The 14,157-nt window shown below is 47.7% G+C and overlaps 2 protein-coding genes across 2 annotated transcripts in view; one reads left to right on the forward strand and one right to left on the reverse strand.

Moving 5' to 3' along the window:
* LOC309408068 (putative cation-transporting ATPase 13A5) overlaps positions 1-736 on the forward strand; it is a gene marked incomplete at its 3' end in the record, with an annotated part of 34,470 nt that extends 33,734 nt beyond the window's left edge. The window contains 1 exon segment of the mRNA XM_082003783.1: positions 536-736. Within this exon segment, the coding sequence (XP_081859909.1) occupies positions 536-736 (201 nt within the window).
* A 1,780-nt stretch (positions 737-2,516) lies between these two features.
* Positions 2,517-4,378, reverse strand: PLAAT1 (phospholipase A and acyltransferase 1). Its single transcript, XM_082003879.1, has 3 exons — positions 4,219-4,378; positions 3,765-4,033; positions 2,517-3,362 (listed from the first exon to the last, which is right to left on the reverse strand). The coding sequence occupies exons 1-3, from the start codon at positions 4,355-4,357 to the stop codon at positions 3,261-3,263; spliced, it is 510 nt and encodes a 169-aa protein (XP_081860005.1). The 5' UTR covers positions 4,358-4,378; the 3' UTR covers positions 2,517-3,260.
* Between the last annotated feature and the right edge of the window lie 9,779 nt (positions 4,379-14,157).

Raw genomic sequence — 14,157 nt, forward strand, 5'->3', positions numbered from 1 at the left:
CCCTGCCTTGCAGGGGAGCAGACCGCAGCATGGGTCATGTGCTTGGCAGTGATTTTTTGAAACAACTACGTCCCTTTTGCCCTATAATCAATCAGGCCAGAGACTGCGCTGGTTTGTGCAGTTGGATGTTGCAGTAGTGACTAAGCCCTAAAGCATTTTGTGGGTCAAGGCTGACTGTGTCACCCCCGGTGGGGGCACTGGCTGTGTCCAGAACCACGTATTGTCCCCTGCCAGCAGCAGCAGTGCCCAGTCATCCCACGGCCCCAGGGGGAGAAACATGCCCTTTGACTGTCCCCTTCAGCCAAAAAGACCGAGATCAGTGTTGTCCTGATATAACGGAGCAGAGCCTTCCTGTGGATGAGGACGCTGGCATCTGGCAGACATGTTACCGAAGGGGAGTGCACGCAGCCGCCCGGCGCCGTGCTCCCCATGGGGCTCGGGTTGCCTGTGTAGCAAGGGATGGCTTTTGTCCCCGCACGGTCCTCTCTCCCTGTGAAGGGCAGCAGCACTGACCCTGCGCTGTGTCACTCTGCAGGACATCATCTTGCAGAACAAGCACCTCTGGCTGCTGCTTAAAGCCTGGTTTGGGTACCAGTTGAAGAGCCAGTACCGAAAATGGCAGAGGATGCTGCAGAGGGACCCCAACTGGCCTCCTATAAACACAACAGACTTTGCAGCAAAAAGCATGGACGAGATTTACATTAACCCCACCTACGAACACAGCGACGAGGACTAAGCGAGACCCTGCAGCTGGGCGGGGGCTGCGCAGTGCTGGCAGCTTCCCTGGCTTGCACGGAACAGCCTGTGTGTTCACCCTGTGATGTACACCAGATCCAGATGTTTGAAATCCCTGCACAAACCCATCCATTCAGAGGCAGGCTGGACCGGCGCTGGCTGTGTCCTGGAGCAAAGGCAAGGATTATTCTCTCAGCTACTGGTAAAATAACAGCCTTGAGACTGATCCATGGCAACAGCAGGTCTCGGGCCTTGCCAGTATCTCCTACAAAGGCTCAGAAATACTGAATATAGCGAAGCGATGGCTTCTGCTGCTCCACCTCACACTCTCACTCCATGTTTCAGCCACTGCTCCAACAAGTCCTGTCACTGCACCCACCGGGCTTGATGGGAAGGCAATCCAAAATATGTGACCTAATCTTGACCGCAGAGGAGCACGTGTACAATTGCAAAATCCTGTGTTAAATGAAATGCTGCAGCTACCAAGAACTACAAGAAAGTTCCCCAGATGCAGTAGTTCCCATTTTCTTGCATCCTGGAGTGAATTATAGAGGTGAGAGGGCACATACGCTTGTCCTCACCCAGCTATCCCTTGCCAGTTCTTGCAGACATACTGCTCCAAGTTCAAGCTCCGAGCTTAAGCTTGCAAAGGCAGAAGGCAGCACAGCTGCTGCACACATACACACACAACCCTCCCAGTTTGTGCTCTGCCGCTGCCAGGTCCCAGCCCCGGTTTGGTGTCACGCAGCAGAAAGCAGGGCTAAGCCTTGACTTCTTGCTTTAACTAGGTCTATGCCAAGAAGCAGGGGTTTTAATTTGCTCTGGCACACAGCTGCTGGCCAGGTACAAGAAGCTGAGCCCCTCGGTACTTGCTCTTTCATCTTCAAGTTGTTCAACCACCTCATCAGTTTAGCCAGCCATGAGCAAACTTTAGATTACATTTGCAGGAAGCAAAAAGGACTTTCCGATTCAGTTTTATTATAATATGTTTTTCCATATTAAAAAAGAACTTTATTTAAATGTAATAAGTCACTACAAAATATGACCAGAAGTCTTGGCTTTGTTATTTTAAACATTGAGACAACTGGTGTTTTAAAAAAAGCCTTCCGATCCTGTTATGTACTTGTTAAGAGCAGACAAAAATAGCAAGCCTCTCTTAGACAGCTCTTTTGCTCTCATCTCTTCTTACAGTCCAGGATGTTGCATGTGGTGAAAGCAACACAGGATTTAATTTCTTACATGCAGTCTGCAAATAACATGGTTCTTCCAAACATGCAAGCCAGATACTCCTGGTAAAGAGTAATAAACTGCTCCTTTCCTAAACAGTTTTCTTCTAAGATGAGCCACGTGTCAGCTTTGTGACAAGGAAATAGCAGGGCTGGGTAGATTTGGAGATGGGGCATAGATGCAGCACACCTCATTCTCCAGGTACGTCACTCACAGCACTGCAGGGACCCTGGCTTTGCCTTCCTGCTGGCTGGAGGAAGATCGATCTTGTGCTGGGGCTACAAACTGCTTAAATTCAACTTCTGGTCACTGAACAGCCAATGGCCCCAGCTGCCGGGGCCAAAGGCTCCTGGCTGCCTTTGTCCCACCACCAAGGTGGTCTTTCTTTAAACCTCAGTGCTTTGACAGACCAAGGAGTAGAATCATAAAATGGTTTGGGTTGGAAGGGACCTTAAAGATCATCTAGTAAGCTTGATCAGGTCCGATACCAACAATTACTGCACTTACAGGGATGAAGAGAGAAATTTCAGGGGCACAGTGGTCCCATCCTGGAACAAACAGCTGCCAGAGAAAAAGCCAGCAGGGTTTTTGTCAGATCCCCCCAGATGAGAGGCCTGCTGCTCTCAAAGGGAGTCAGAGGAGCTAGGGAGAGGGACACTTTGCAGGCAGGAGAAAACTGAGCAAAACACCATCATGCCAAGAACAGAGCACTCATTTAAAACACTGAGGGATACAGCCGGCAAGACCTGCCCTTCCTTTCTACCTCCCACCCTTGGAGGAGCGGCTCCGTTTCAGCACTGCTGGCACAGGCTCCGAGATGCAGCATGTGCATCGTCTGCCCTTCCACAGACCTGGGAACCTGGGGTTTTCCACGTGCACAAGTTCTCAGCTGGAGGACACACAATAAACCCTCAGCAATACTTTTACATTACTTTTGTTAAAAAAAAAAAAAACAAAAAACACTACAGTAAAAATGTTTCTTCAAACAGGTTAAAATAGGTTATTCACAGAAAGAGCCCACAGGATGTTGCTGATAAAAACAAGATGTGTGTAGAAAGCCTGCACCAGCCTTCATCAGAGCACCGGGGAGATGGAGAATTTGCTTGCAACTGCTCCTAGACTACCCCAAAAATCATCACAAGCAATGAAATAAAAACAGATGTGGCAAACAGGCTAGTGCTGCTCTCAGCAAGGGTAACACTAGTAAGTCTTGGTGGCAGCTGCGGCCACAAACTGTCTCAAGGTCCCTCCTGGCTGGGGGGCTCCCTGCTCTGCTCCAAGCTCATCCCAGTGGCCCATCAGTACTGTCTCTCTCTGGATCTGCTCCGGAGCAAGCCCAGCAAGGAGAAGGCACCAGCAGCAGCTGTTACAATCCCAATGGCACCGATTGCCCGGTTGGCCTGCAAAGGGGAAGGGAAACACAGGCTGGAAACATCTGGAAACATGATGAGCTTTTTTTTTTTTTTAACCCCCACGCACTCTAATGAAGAGCAGGCAGTGACAATCAAGGCAATTAAATGAATGAGAGGCACCTGCCCAAAGAGCAGAAGGGGTAACAGCCAGGCTTTCAGCCTTGGGCTGTGGCACTCAGTAAGAAGGTGCTATCAAGGTGCAGATGAGCCATAGCAAACCTCCTGGTCCAGAGTCTCTAGTGAGGTCAGAGGCAGTGAAGGTTTGGCCCCCATGCCTGGGGCTTTGCTGTCCCCATGCAGTTTGAAGGCTGTGCCCTGGTCCAGGGGCTTGCACAGAGCAGCTGGGAGGTGCACTGTGAGGCATGCAGGGGCTTACCCCGTGTTACTTACCTGGTCCGAGACCCCCTCGCCGTAGCGGAGCAGCGTCACGAAGTGCTCGCAGTTGTTGCCAAGCAGGTCGTAGGACACCTCCTGGTCGATGAGGTACTCTGCGCGCCGGATGATCTCCTCCACCGGGAGGGGAGTGTAGGTGCCGTCGTATTTGTTGTTGATGTGGTAGGTGTCGTTTCCCACCACGTCCTTCAGGAGCTGCATCCTCACCCGTGCCTTTCTGCTGAACACGGACTTGGCACTGGCGAATGTGGCTGGGGGCCCTTCATCTGGGGAAGGCAGGGAGAGGATGAGGCAGGCATGCCCCGGCCAGCCCCTGAGACCCCCAGTTCTGGCTGGCTCCTGGAAATGCCATCTACATGCACAGGATCCACCACCAGCCCACGCAGCGAGACGGGGCTCCCAGACCACCCCAAAGGCCCCTCTGCACCCCGTCGGGCTGCGCCAGCGTTACCTATGGGCGTCACGTTGATGATGTACCCGTCACCCAGGTAGAGGGCCCAGTGCTGGTAAGCTGGCCGGAAGATCTCGATCAGGTCCCCAGGCTGGGGGTCGCCGGGGCGGGTGGCACTGAAGCTCTCGATAGCTGCCATCTCAAGCGCGTGAGGTCAGGACGTGCCCCTCTCGCTGAGCAGGCTCAGAGCAAGGCACAGTGGGGAGAGGAGGTCGGGGCCGGGCGGAGGGCGTCTGCTGGGGGATCATTACGGCCTGGCTCGTACCGCGCGTGCAGCGTCGTCAGGCCGTACCGGGCTGCTGCGGCGGCCCGCTCTCCGCAGGGCCCTGCCAAGGACAGCCGCTCCCGCCTGCCACACGCTGGCACCGGGCTAGGCACGAAACCGCCGCCCCTCCCGCCCAGCGCCGCCGGCGACGGCTGAAGCCATCGCGGGCGGGCACCCAGCTCGTAGCGCCCAGGCCCCGCTCACCCCGCCGCCGGCCCCCGCCCGGGCCAGCGGTCAGGCTCTTCCCAGCGCAAGACCTCCCCGGTCCGTCGCAGCCCGTTCCCGGCCGTGCCCCTTTCGGGGCTCTTGCTTGTGCCGCCACTGGGCCGGCTCCGGTGGAGGGTCGCAGCTTCCCGTGGCGGGGAGGAGCCCGGAGTGCCGAGCCCGCCCCCAGGCTCCGGGGCACTCCCGGGAGCTCGGCAGACCGGCGGGGCCTCATCCTGCTGGCTGAAGGCCTGCTCCGACCCCAGAGCTGCCCCACATTTCCATTCCCCCCCCCCCGCCCTGCTCACCCCCAGCGCCCGTCCCGCTGCTGCCGGGCTGCCGGCCGCGGCGGGGTCCAGGCCCGGTTCTGGCTCCTCCCGGCCGCTATAAACGGGGAGGAGTCGGGGGAGCTGCCCGCGGGCCTGCCTGCCAGGCTCCGCTCAGAGGGTGTTGTCAAAGCCGCCCGTCGGACGGAGGAGCCCATCCTGCCACGGCGCCCAGGGCCCCGCCAGCCGCGGGGGTGGGTCGGGGTGCGGAGCCGGGGCGGCCGAGCCGAGGGTGGGCGGGCACCCCCCCGCCCCCTCGCCAGGAAACCTTTCGAGAGGGAAGGGGAATGCTGCTTTTTCACTTCTTTGCTGGTGAAGTGAAGCAAAGGAGGTGGAGCTCAGAGTAAATCCCAATGGCCATTTCAGGGCAAAGGGATTTCTAGGATGGCTTTTCATGTTGTGGCCCAGGAATTTCCTTCAGGACATCAGAGGAGTCTGAAGGTTGTGCCCAAACAAGAGGCCTCTGAGCTGAGGGGTGAGCACAACTGAGCAGGTACGGCCGTCTCCTTGGCTGTTGCCGGCATGGCATGCTGGAAAGGAGGGTTTGCTCACAGCACAACCGTGCTCTGAGCGAGCTGAGGTAGAGGTGTACGATAAGCAGTGTATTTAAAGCCCAGCATTTCAAAAGTCAGGTGAGCAAGCCAGTTGATTTAAAAGATCAGAGCAGCAGAAGTTTTGTCATCTTTCTGGCTTCTATGGACATGAAATAGTTGAGTGGAGCACTGAATTGCAGTTCTGCTTTCTGTTTCAAGTCTGAAGTATTTGCAAAGCTTTGCAGTGGAAAGCTAAAGCGGTTCTTGTGGTATTGAAAAAAAACAAGTATAACCATGGAAACTCAGAAATCTGCTTTACCTGGGCCCAGCTGGGGCCTGTTGCTTGGGCTGGGCTCCTGCAGGGTAGGGCCTGGCCTGCGCGCCTGCCGGCTGCAAGGGGGGGGCGAGCCTGGTCAGCACCGCTCAATGTTCACAGAATTGCGCTGTCAGCAAGCGCGAGAGCGCAATAGGAAGCCACCACTGAACAGGTGGGAAAGATGCTTTTATAATCATGGTGAAGTTCCAGCATAAGGTTGGCAGGTCATTTACGCACGAGCAGGTCTCTCGGGCTGATTCATTTGCATTACGTAACGAGGCTGAAAGCCCCTTTCCATTCACATCGTCTCCAAAATAGCTGTGCTGTGCATGTATGGACAGCTGGCACGTTCTTGAATGGACCAGAATAAAATGCCTTTTATCTACCTAACTGTTCATGGAGGTTACAAATACTTTTCTGGCTAACAGCACACATGAGTTTACAGATACAAGGGAAAGAAGAAAGGGTAAGTAAATAATAACCAGCATTATGGCAGGAACAATGGGAAGCCCACTGTAAGCAGAACTGAACCTTCAAAGAACTGGAAAAGCATCAGAGACACCTTAACGATGCATTCTTTACATCTCAGAGCTTCGCTCATGGCACTGGAAATTTGTTCAGGGCTTGTACAGGCCCAGGCAGTGCCTCGGTCCCCTGAGCCTTGTGAGTGGACTGCCATGGGGTGGGTGTCTCACACACTGCATGTTATTAGTATTAGGCCTTGCCACAAACACCTTTGATCTTCAGCTGTAGGGGGGTCCTTAGGATGGTTTGGGGCTCAGCTGATGCAGTCTCCACCCATGTTCATCGGAGTGTGTCAGCTTCAGAGTTTGCAAAGACCCCAAGGAGAGTTTATGACAGGATCTCATTCTTCAGAAAGTTTTTGTCAAGTTATGCTCTTGCTTAGCACCCACAGGCAGGGGGCTGATGACAACCCTACTTCTTGTCCACTCTACCCTGACAGCAAGGAGGCAGCTCTCCTTCAAGCAATCACTTCTTTCAATCCAGCACTCCCAAGAGGGGCAATGGGTGTCATCTTTTTTACTACACTTGTCACCAGATGAGCTCAGTGTCTTCTTACATATTTCTCTCCCCAGCTGGACATGCTTTGCCTGAAGAGGAGCAAGAACTGTGTCCAGCTCAGTCAGCTAATCCCCTCCCATAGAAGGATTCAGGTAAGATGATCTCATGAAGACCTGCCTGGGATGCTATAATTAACTCTGACCTCATCACTCCATGGTTTGTACATCTATCAGAGGTGTGTATGTGATAGTGTGCAGCACACTTGTGCTGGCAAATTCTGTCTGGACTTTGTGTTTTCCAAACAACCTCTGAAGACAACACAGTCTCTAATGTGATTTAGGACGTATTTCAGTTTGGGTCTACAACATGAGATCTGAGATTTTAGATGAACAATTTCAAAGGTTTTCAGCAAATACAATGGTTTATTTATTATTATTTATTCTTAAAGTATTAGAAATACTATTAAAATACAAGAGCAGAAAGTAATACAAATGAATTGGAAAAATACTGCTAACTATAGGTATGTATTTTGGGGTTCATTTTGATCAAACGCAGTATTCACAATGCAGCCATAATCTTGCTCATGTGCTCTGTCATCCAATACAACCCTGAAGTGTTTCAAAGAATCATCCCTTGATTTCACAGCTATATCCATCTTTCTCTTCCTTCTGTACAATGGAAGAAAAAAAGAACAACCATTTTACATTTCTATTCTTATCTATAGTGAGAGGTCAAACAATTGTGTGAGGATAAATGAAGTCAGATTTTGGCAAAGCTCGTTTTGTGATAGTGACGCCTATGCCCTGTGTAAAGGAAATGACATATGTTCATTTCTGTAGAAAAAGCTAAGTTTTTGCTCATATTCCTCAAATGAGAGCCTGAATACTGTGGTTCCTTTCTGGCCCTGCAAGGCAGGGAGTTTTGAGGTTTACAGGTGCTAAAAGGGGTGTATGTGTCTTGACTCTGCTGAACACAGCAAAGCTGGGAAAAGCCTTACCTGTACAGGTACACTGCAGAGGAGATGAGAATGACAATAACAACTATGCCTGCCAAAACTCCAACAACAATGGCAATTGTATGGTCCTCAGCATCGTCTGTGGAAGAGTCTGCAGCTGAAGAAGAAATGAGAGCCCTGTCAGCAAAAGCTAACCATACTGTGAACAGAAGTTTTTTCTCAACCCTCACCTGTCTGCTTGGTTTATACTGTGTTCTCTGATATATGTAGCTTTCTGGGGTGGTGTCCTGTATGCTCTACAGAGCCCTGCTGTCATGCCTTCTAGCACCTCTCCATTGGGGGTTCTGTCCCTTTCTGCTTGGATGACCCACTCTCACCCACTGGATTACTAATTTACAGCATGGAAATGAAGAGCAAGCTCAGTCTTCTCCATAATGATGCCCATTTTTGAAAGTGGTGTAATGCAGACAGTGAAATCCAAAATAGTTTTATTACCTATCTTTTCAGCCTCGCAGCTTGGTCCTGTGTACAGTTCTGAACATTCACAGTAGAAGTGGAGAGAGGTGCTGTTGGTAGTTTCAGAGCAAACTCCATCATTCTTACAAGGATTTGGCATACATGGTCCCCCTAGCAAAAAGGAAGAAAAGACACTTCAGACTCTGAGATAATCCAACCCTGAGAGAACTGCTCTTGCTTAGATGACACTGACTCCTAATGCTGGATAACCCCTGTATTTTAAGGCACATTACATGTACTTGACAACAGGAATAAGGGAAAGAAGCACTGTTTCTATGATGAAACATCAGAGTAAGACCCCTGGTATGCTCTTCTTCTGTAGACACTCTGTTGCAACTATCTCCAACCCAGTGATGTCCTATAAGCAGTAAGTCAAGACTTAGCATCAAAGGCAATCTGATAGTGATTGACTCACTCCTGTAGCATCCACGACTGTAGTTTGAAATGCCACAGATTTCATCAGACCCACACACGATATTAGAGCAGGAGACAGTGGAGGTCTCTGTGCACTGGCATCTCTGAGAGCAGTCATCAGTGGTGAATATCTCTCCAATCTGGAAGGCAGCAGTTAAATGTTAAAAAATATCAAACAAAATCAGCCTGAAAAAACATGAACGGAGCACTGGGGACCCATGCTACTCTCTCTAATGCCTTCCTGATGAATGGGAACAGGGTAGATTAGATTAGATTTTTTTTTCATATAGTTTGGACAGAAAAGAAAGCAAGCAGTTTACTAATCCAGCTCTTTGAAACTCAAGGATGGCCCAAGAAAGAAGGCAAAAGAAGAGTTTGGGGTATGACATCCTAGCCCCAGGTGGGGTACATGTGCAACCAACAATGTGTAACTGTTCGTGGAGATGAGAGAGGGTGGCAGATGCATCACATCATGCCTCCAAGGCAATGTGGAAATACTATGTACCGTTTTTCTGGCAAGTGCCACCTGTTCATAGTAAGTGTCCCCCTCCTCCCATAAAATAGTCTTTACTGGCTTAGGTCTTTTCTGTACCAAATCTCTAGACTTAAAACAGAATTCTATGAGATTATGAAGCTGTTCTATCCTGCAGTGAAAATAGAGGATTCTCTATATTCCTCAGAATCCACTCTTGCTTGGGGCTCTCTTCATGTCATAGCCAGCTCTACAGACTCTCAACCCTACCTGTACCACTCTGTACTGAAAGAAGAGGGACCACAGTGACTGACAGAATTTCTTTGTAACTAAACTAACTAATTGGTGTGTTGTAAACTTTAGAGCCTATGAGGCTATTGTTTAGCGTAATAGAAGTGAAGAATTAACATGGAGGTCAGAGTGTAATCATATACTTTCTCCAAGTGCCTGCCTTGAATATTCTGGCAGGCAGAGTTTCAGAGGCAGATCCACTCTCTTCCGTTCCCCCAGAGACCAGAATTTTATTAAACAATTGCTCTTTGTTTCTAATGCAAAATTACATGCTGAGGAGAATGAAGAGATTGTCAAAATAATTAGCAGAAGAAAATATTTGGTGCCATGGGAGCTGTCTGGCCCACAGGGAGACTGTACCTCGTAATATTTGTTAAGGTATGTGCAGCCACACTGTTTGTAAGGCACGCAGTCAAAACCACTGAGAACATAGCCGGGGAGACATTCACAGCCTTCAACACAAGGTGATTCGCACTTAGAGGGGCTGGTCAAGTCATTACAGGACGCTGGGCATGCAGACATGCATGAGCTGTAGTTGCTGTTGGCAGGACATGATATACCTGTAAAAATAAGGAGAGTCAGGTTGTAGCAGGCTGCTGTGCATTACTTACGCAACGCCCTTTGAGATCCAGAGAACGTTACCATTTTGTAGGAGGCAATGTGATGAACACACATACACAGAGATGTGCATAGATATATAATAGTACTGAAGTTGTAAGTAAAGCACTCCAAAGTCAGGAAATGCGTTATCAAAACTATTTGTATGCTGTGCTGTCATTCCTGGTGTTAACTCATCTCAACTTCTCACACATTCAGGGTACCCATTCCTGCAAGTACCAGACTGTTTCACAACTCTGGGAATTGTGTTTCACCAGGGATACAAAGTCATCTAACCAGGGGTGACACAGGGGAAGTATGGTTTGATGAATCTCCCAACTTGAAAAAAAAAATTAGGAAAAAAAGGTTTGAGATTATTCGAAATTTTATTTCAGCATTTTTTAGTCTGAAAGATTTGGAGTTTTCAGCTGAATCTTTTTGTCTTGAAATTTCACAGGCAAAAGAGAATTAGTATATTTTGTAGATTTAAAAGGAGATTGAAATGAAGTGTTTTTCCTTCAGATTTGTGGCTTGTGATGGTCTCCAAAATTTTAACTTTTTTTCCCAGTTGGGAATGGGGACTTTTTTTCTCTCACGAAATTGATCACAAGGGAGCTGACAACTCTGCTTTCCTAAGTAGGATATTCTAAGCTGGGGTCTAAATGTGAAAGTCAGCATAAGACACAGAAGAGAGGCCAGAAAAGCAAGTGTGCATGCTAAACTATGAACAGTGATTGAAGCATGAATCAACACGCTTTTATTCCCTGAGAAGCTTTGATATATGGTGCATCTAGGAAAAGCCTCAAATCTCTGATTTTGAGAGTCCTTTAGGCAGAAACCATACTTCTGGATCTTCCTGTGCTTACCACAAACTGTCTGTTGCCTCCAGCCTTCCATACTGACTCCTTGCTGCTGACAAGCCAGCATGTATTCCTCCAGACTGCGACATAAGGTAGCATCCTCATCTCCTTCTACACACATATCAAACAGACAGCTCCTATGTGCAACAGGAGAAAGCGTTCATTCCCAATACTTTTGTTATTGTTTATTTTCAGCTGCTTTTCTGCCAGACTCTTAGTTCTGTTTTCCTGTATCTGGCTGGCAGGAAAACAGAGGAATAAAAAGAAAAACCAGCCACATGATTGGGAAGATAGGACATTTTTGGACTAGATGACCTTTAAAGGTCCCTTCCAACTCAAAGATTCTATGATTCTATGGTTTGTTGTGCAGCTGCTGTTAACATGCGAGGTATTCATATATGAACAAGCAATAAACAGGTACCTGACTGCTTGTGACAGTAGGTTATTCTTTTCTATCTGCTTCTGTTTTCAGCTAGCATGGCTTCATCTTGCTTTTAGAGCACTTTTTAGTGCTGCTAAGTCTCATAGCTGGACTACACACTTCTTTCAATACATGGGTGCCCTCCCCATGTCCATATGCCTTGAATATTGACACAGAATTCTCTTCTACCCAGTGTTTGTTTGCCAGTGCTACCTTCTCAACTTTGCTCATCATCTGAATATCCATGGCCTGGTTTTCAGAGGCATTGAGATCGGAGATGAATGGAATCTGCAAGTATGTAGCACCTCAGAAAAATCGGGCCACCACTAAGAAGGTAGAACAGGCTGCCTAACCAAATTCTAGGTGAGGAGAAAAGTAGGCTTATGTTAAGAATCAGGATATATACATTGAAGCCAGTGGTCCAGTTTATTTGGCTTAAGATTCCTTCACGTTCTTGTCACAGCTAAGAGGGACTTTGAGGTGGACATTATCTATCTTTAAACATTAGGTACAACTATATGACTAAAGAAAACCGGCATCTGCTTGGCAATTTTGTGGCTGATGATGGATGAATGATGAACGTGGGGATGAATCAACAGGTCTCATACAGCTCAAAATTAGGTGTGTAGGAACTGAGTATGTAGGAGGCCAGAGCAGCCTTGAAACACAGCAGAGTGAACTTTCTTGAAGATACCACGTTAGTTGCTCTTCACTAACCTGTTTTTTTCGCTTCTCCATGAAAGATTCAAGAAGTGTCACTGAGAGCTTCAGCCTTTGTCGCTATAGCATGAAGGCTAGATTTTATGAAGCTAGAATTGCTAAAAGGAAACTAATAGAGCCAGGCACTAAATTCTCACTGAATGTGAATGTGAATGAGAACTGTAAGCACACTACAAACCCCAGCCTACAGGTATAATGCTTAACACTGCTGCTTCATCTGTGTAAGAAAAGAAGAAAGCTACTTTCTAGAGCTAACAGAAAAGTAAAACTCTAAATAGATGGAAAGACAGATCATCACAATTATTTAAAAATAAATAAGCGGATTTAAATCTATCAATAATGGAATCACTGGGCCCAGTTTTCCAAAGACACTTATTATCCTCAATTCCTATTACCCTGGAGACTGAAGATGCAACGTTCTTGTCAGAAATTCGTGCCAAAATGATTTTGCAAATGGGGAGAACATCTGTCTGCACTTACGTGAAATAGAAATCTGGTGAGACGATGGAATGACACGTTACAAAAGGACCATTCAAGTCAATCAGGATTTGACATCTCGAAGTTCTGTTTTCTTGCCCCAGCTGATTTTCATTGCAGCCTTGGAAGAGCCCTGGATCTGGTTCATCCTTAGACTCATCTTTTGAGTTGACATCTCGGCTGTAAATGAAGTCATTATGAAACCATCAGTTCTCTGTACATCCAGCATTCATGATACTACTCTCTAAGTAACACCACAAGAGTACTTCTGCCTTGTGGTGTAAGTGTAAGCTTATTTCTCTCTCACGATTTATCCTGAATGGGAAGGAGATAAAGCAAATCAAAGATGTACTAGAACACTTCCTACCATCTCAGTGATTTATGGGTATTTAAATCAAAAGGGATATCTGTAATTATCTCTTTGGAAATTCTGCATGACACAGGCTTCATCCAATGCCTCTTTCATCCAATCTATTCAATAACGTTAGTCAGAGTGATGCAGCTGGAATAGACCACTATTTCTTGGACATATGCTTACTTTCACTGAACAACTGGCTGCATGCCTGAAGTGCCAGAATTCCCCTGTAGACATAGCCTCCAGAGCCCCTTTATGCTCAGCATGAGCCTACATACTGCTTTCTACTATTCTGGCAGACAAGTTTTTGCAGCCAAATTGTATCCTGACAGTTAATACAATTCCATTTACTTGCTGAAAAAAGTCCTGTGCTAGTGGCTAAGCAACCTCCAAAGGTCTTTCAAAGCAAATTGAGAAGGGAGGGAGGGAGGAAATGAGTGAACAAACCAGCTTCTTTCCCTACCTATTTCCATGTTCTGTATGGACTAATTAGCACAGAATTTGCCTGACCACAAATGTCATGCTCATTTATACTCAAAAGAATGTCCTTCATTTTTGTGTACTGGCAGAAAACACTAGATAGCCATGAAAGTAAAGAAATCAGACTCTTCAATTCTGGGAGGAATTGTGAATTCATCTTGATGGATTTCAAAGCTGCCTTCATGTTCCAGAGGGAGGGATGACACTGAATCAGGATTTGCCCTCCCTCAGGCCCATCCAGCGCAACATGATATATTTATCTTTGCCAGGAACCATGAATTTGGCAAAGATCTTATTCATGCCTGTGCCCTAGCAGTTGTAATGGCTGTGACTCCAAAGTAGGGTAATACAGTGATAGTTCAGGCGTCTTCTGGCTAGATAGAAGGACACTGATAATTCACCTTAGTGCAGGAAAAATCCCTACATATAGACCAAGGGAAGAAGAAAGACCAGAAATGAGATAGTGTAGTCATTCCTGGATATTAACTATGGCTTAATTCACTCACTTCCAGTGGCAGTGGTTGCCATGGATGTTAAGTAGAAAATTAAGTACCTGAGAGGAGAGGTTGTTCTTTTCAGAGGAACTTGCCAGCTCTCACCAAATACATTCACATTCTTCACCCAAACACCATCTGGTTTTGTGAAGTCATTTCTATATTTCCCATCAAAGTCACCACACAAGCCTTCCACTCTGTTTCTGTAGGTATTGGCCAG

This window comes from Phaethon aethereus (assembly GCF_964289735.1).
Source record: "Phaethon aethereus genome assembly, chromosome: 9".
NCBI classification, from domain to species: domain Eukaryota; kingdom Metazoa; phylum Chordata; class Aves; order Phaethontiformes; family Phaethontidae; genus Phaethon; species Phaethon aethereus.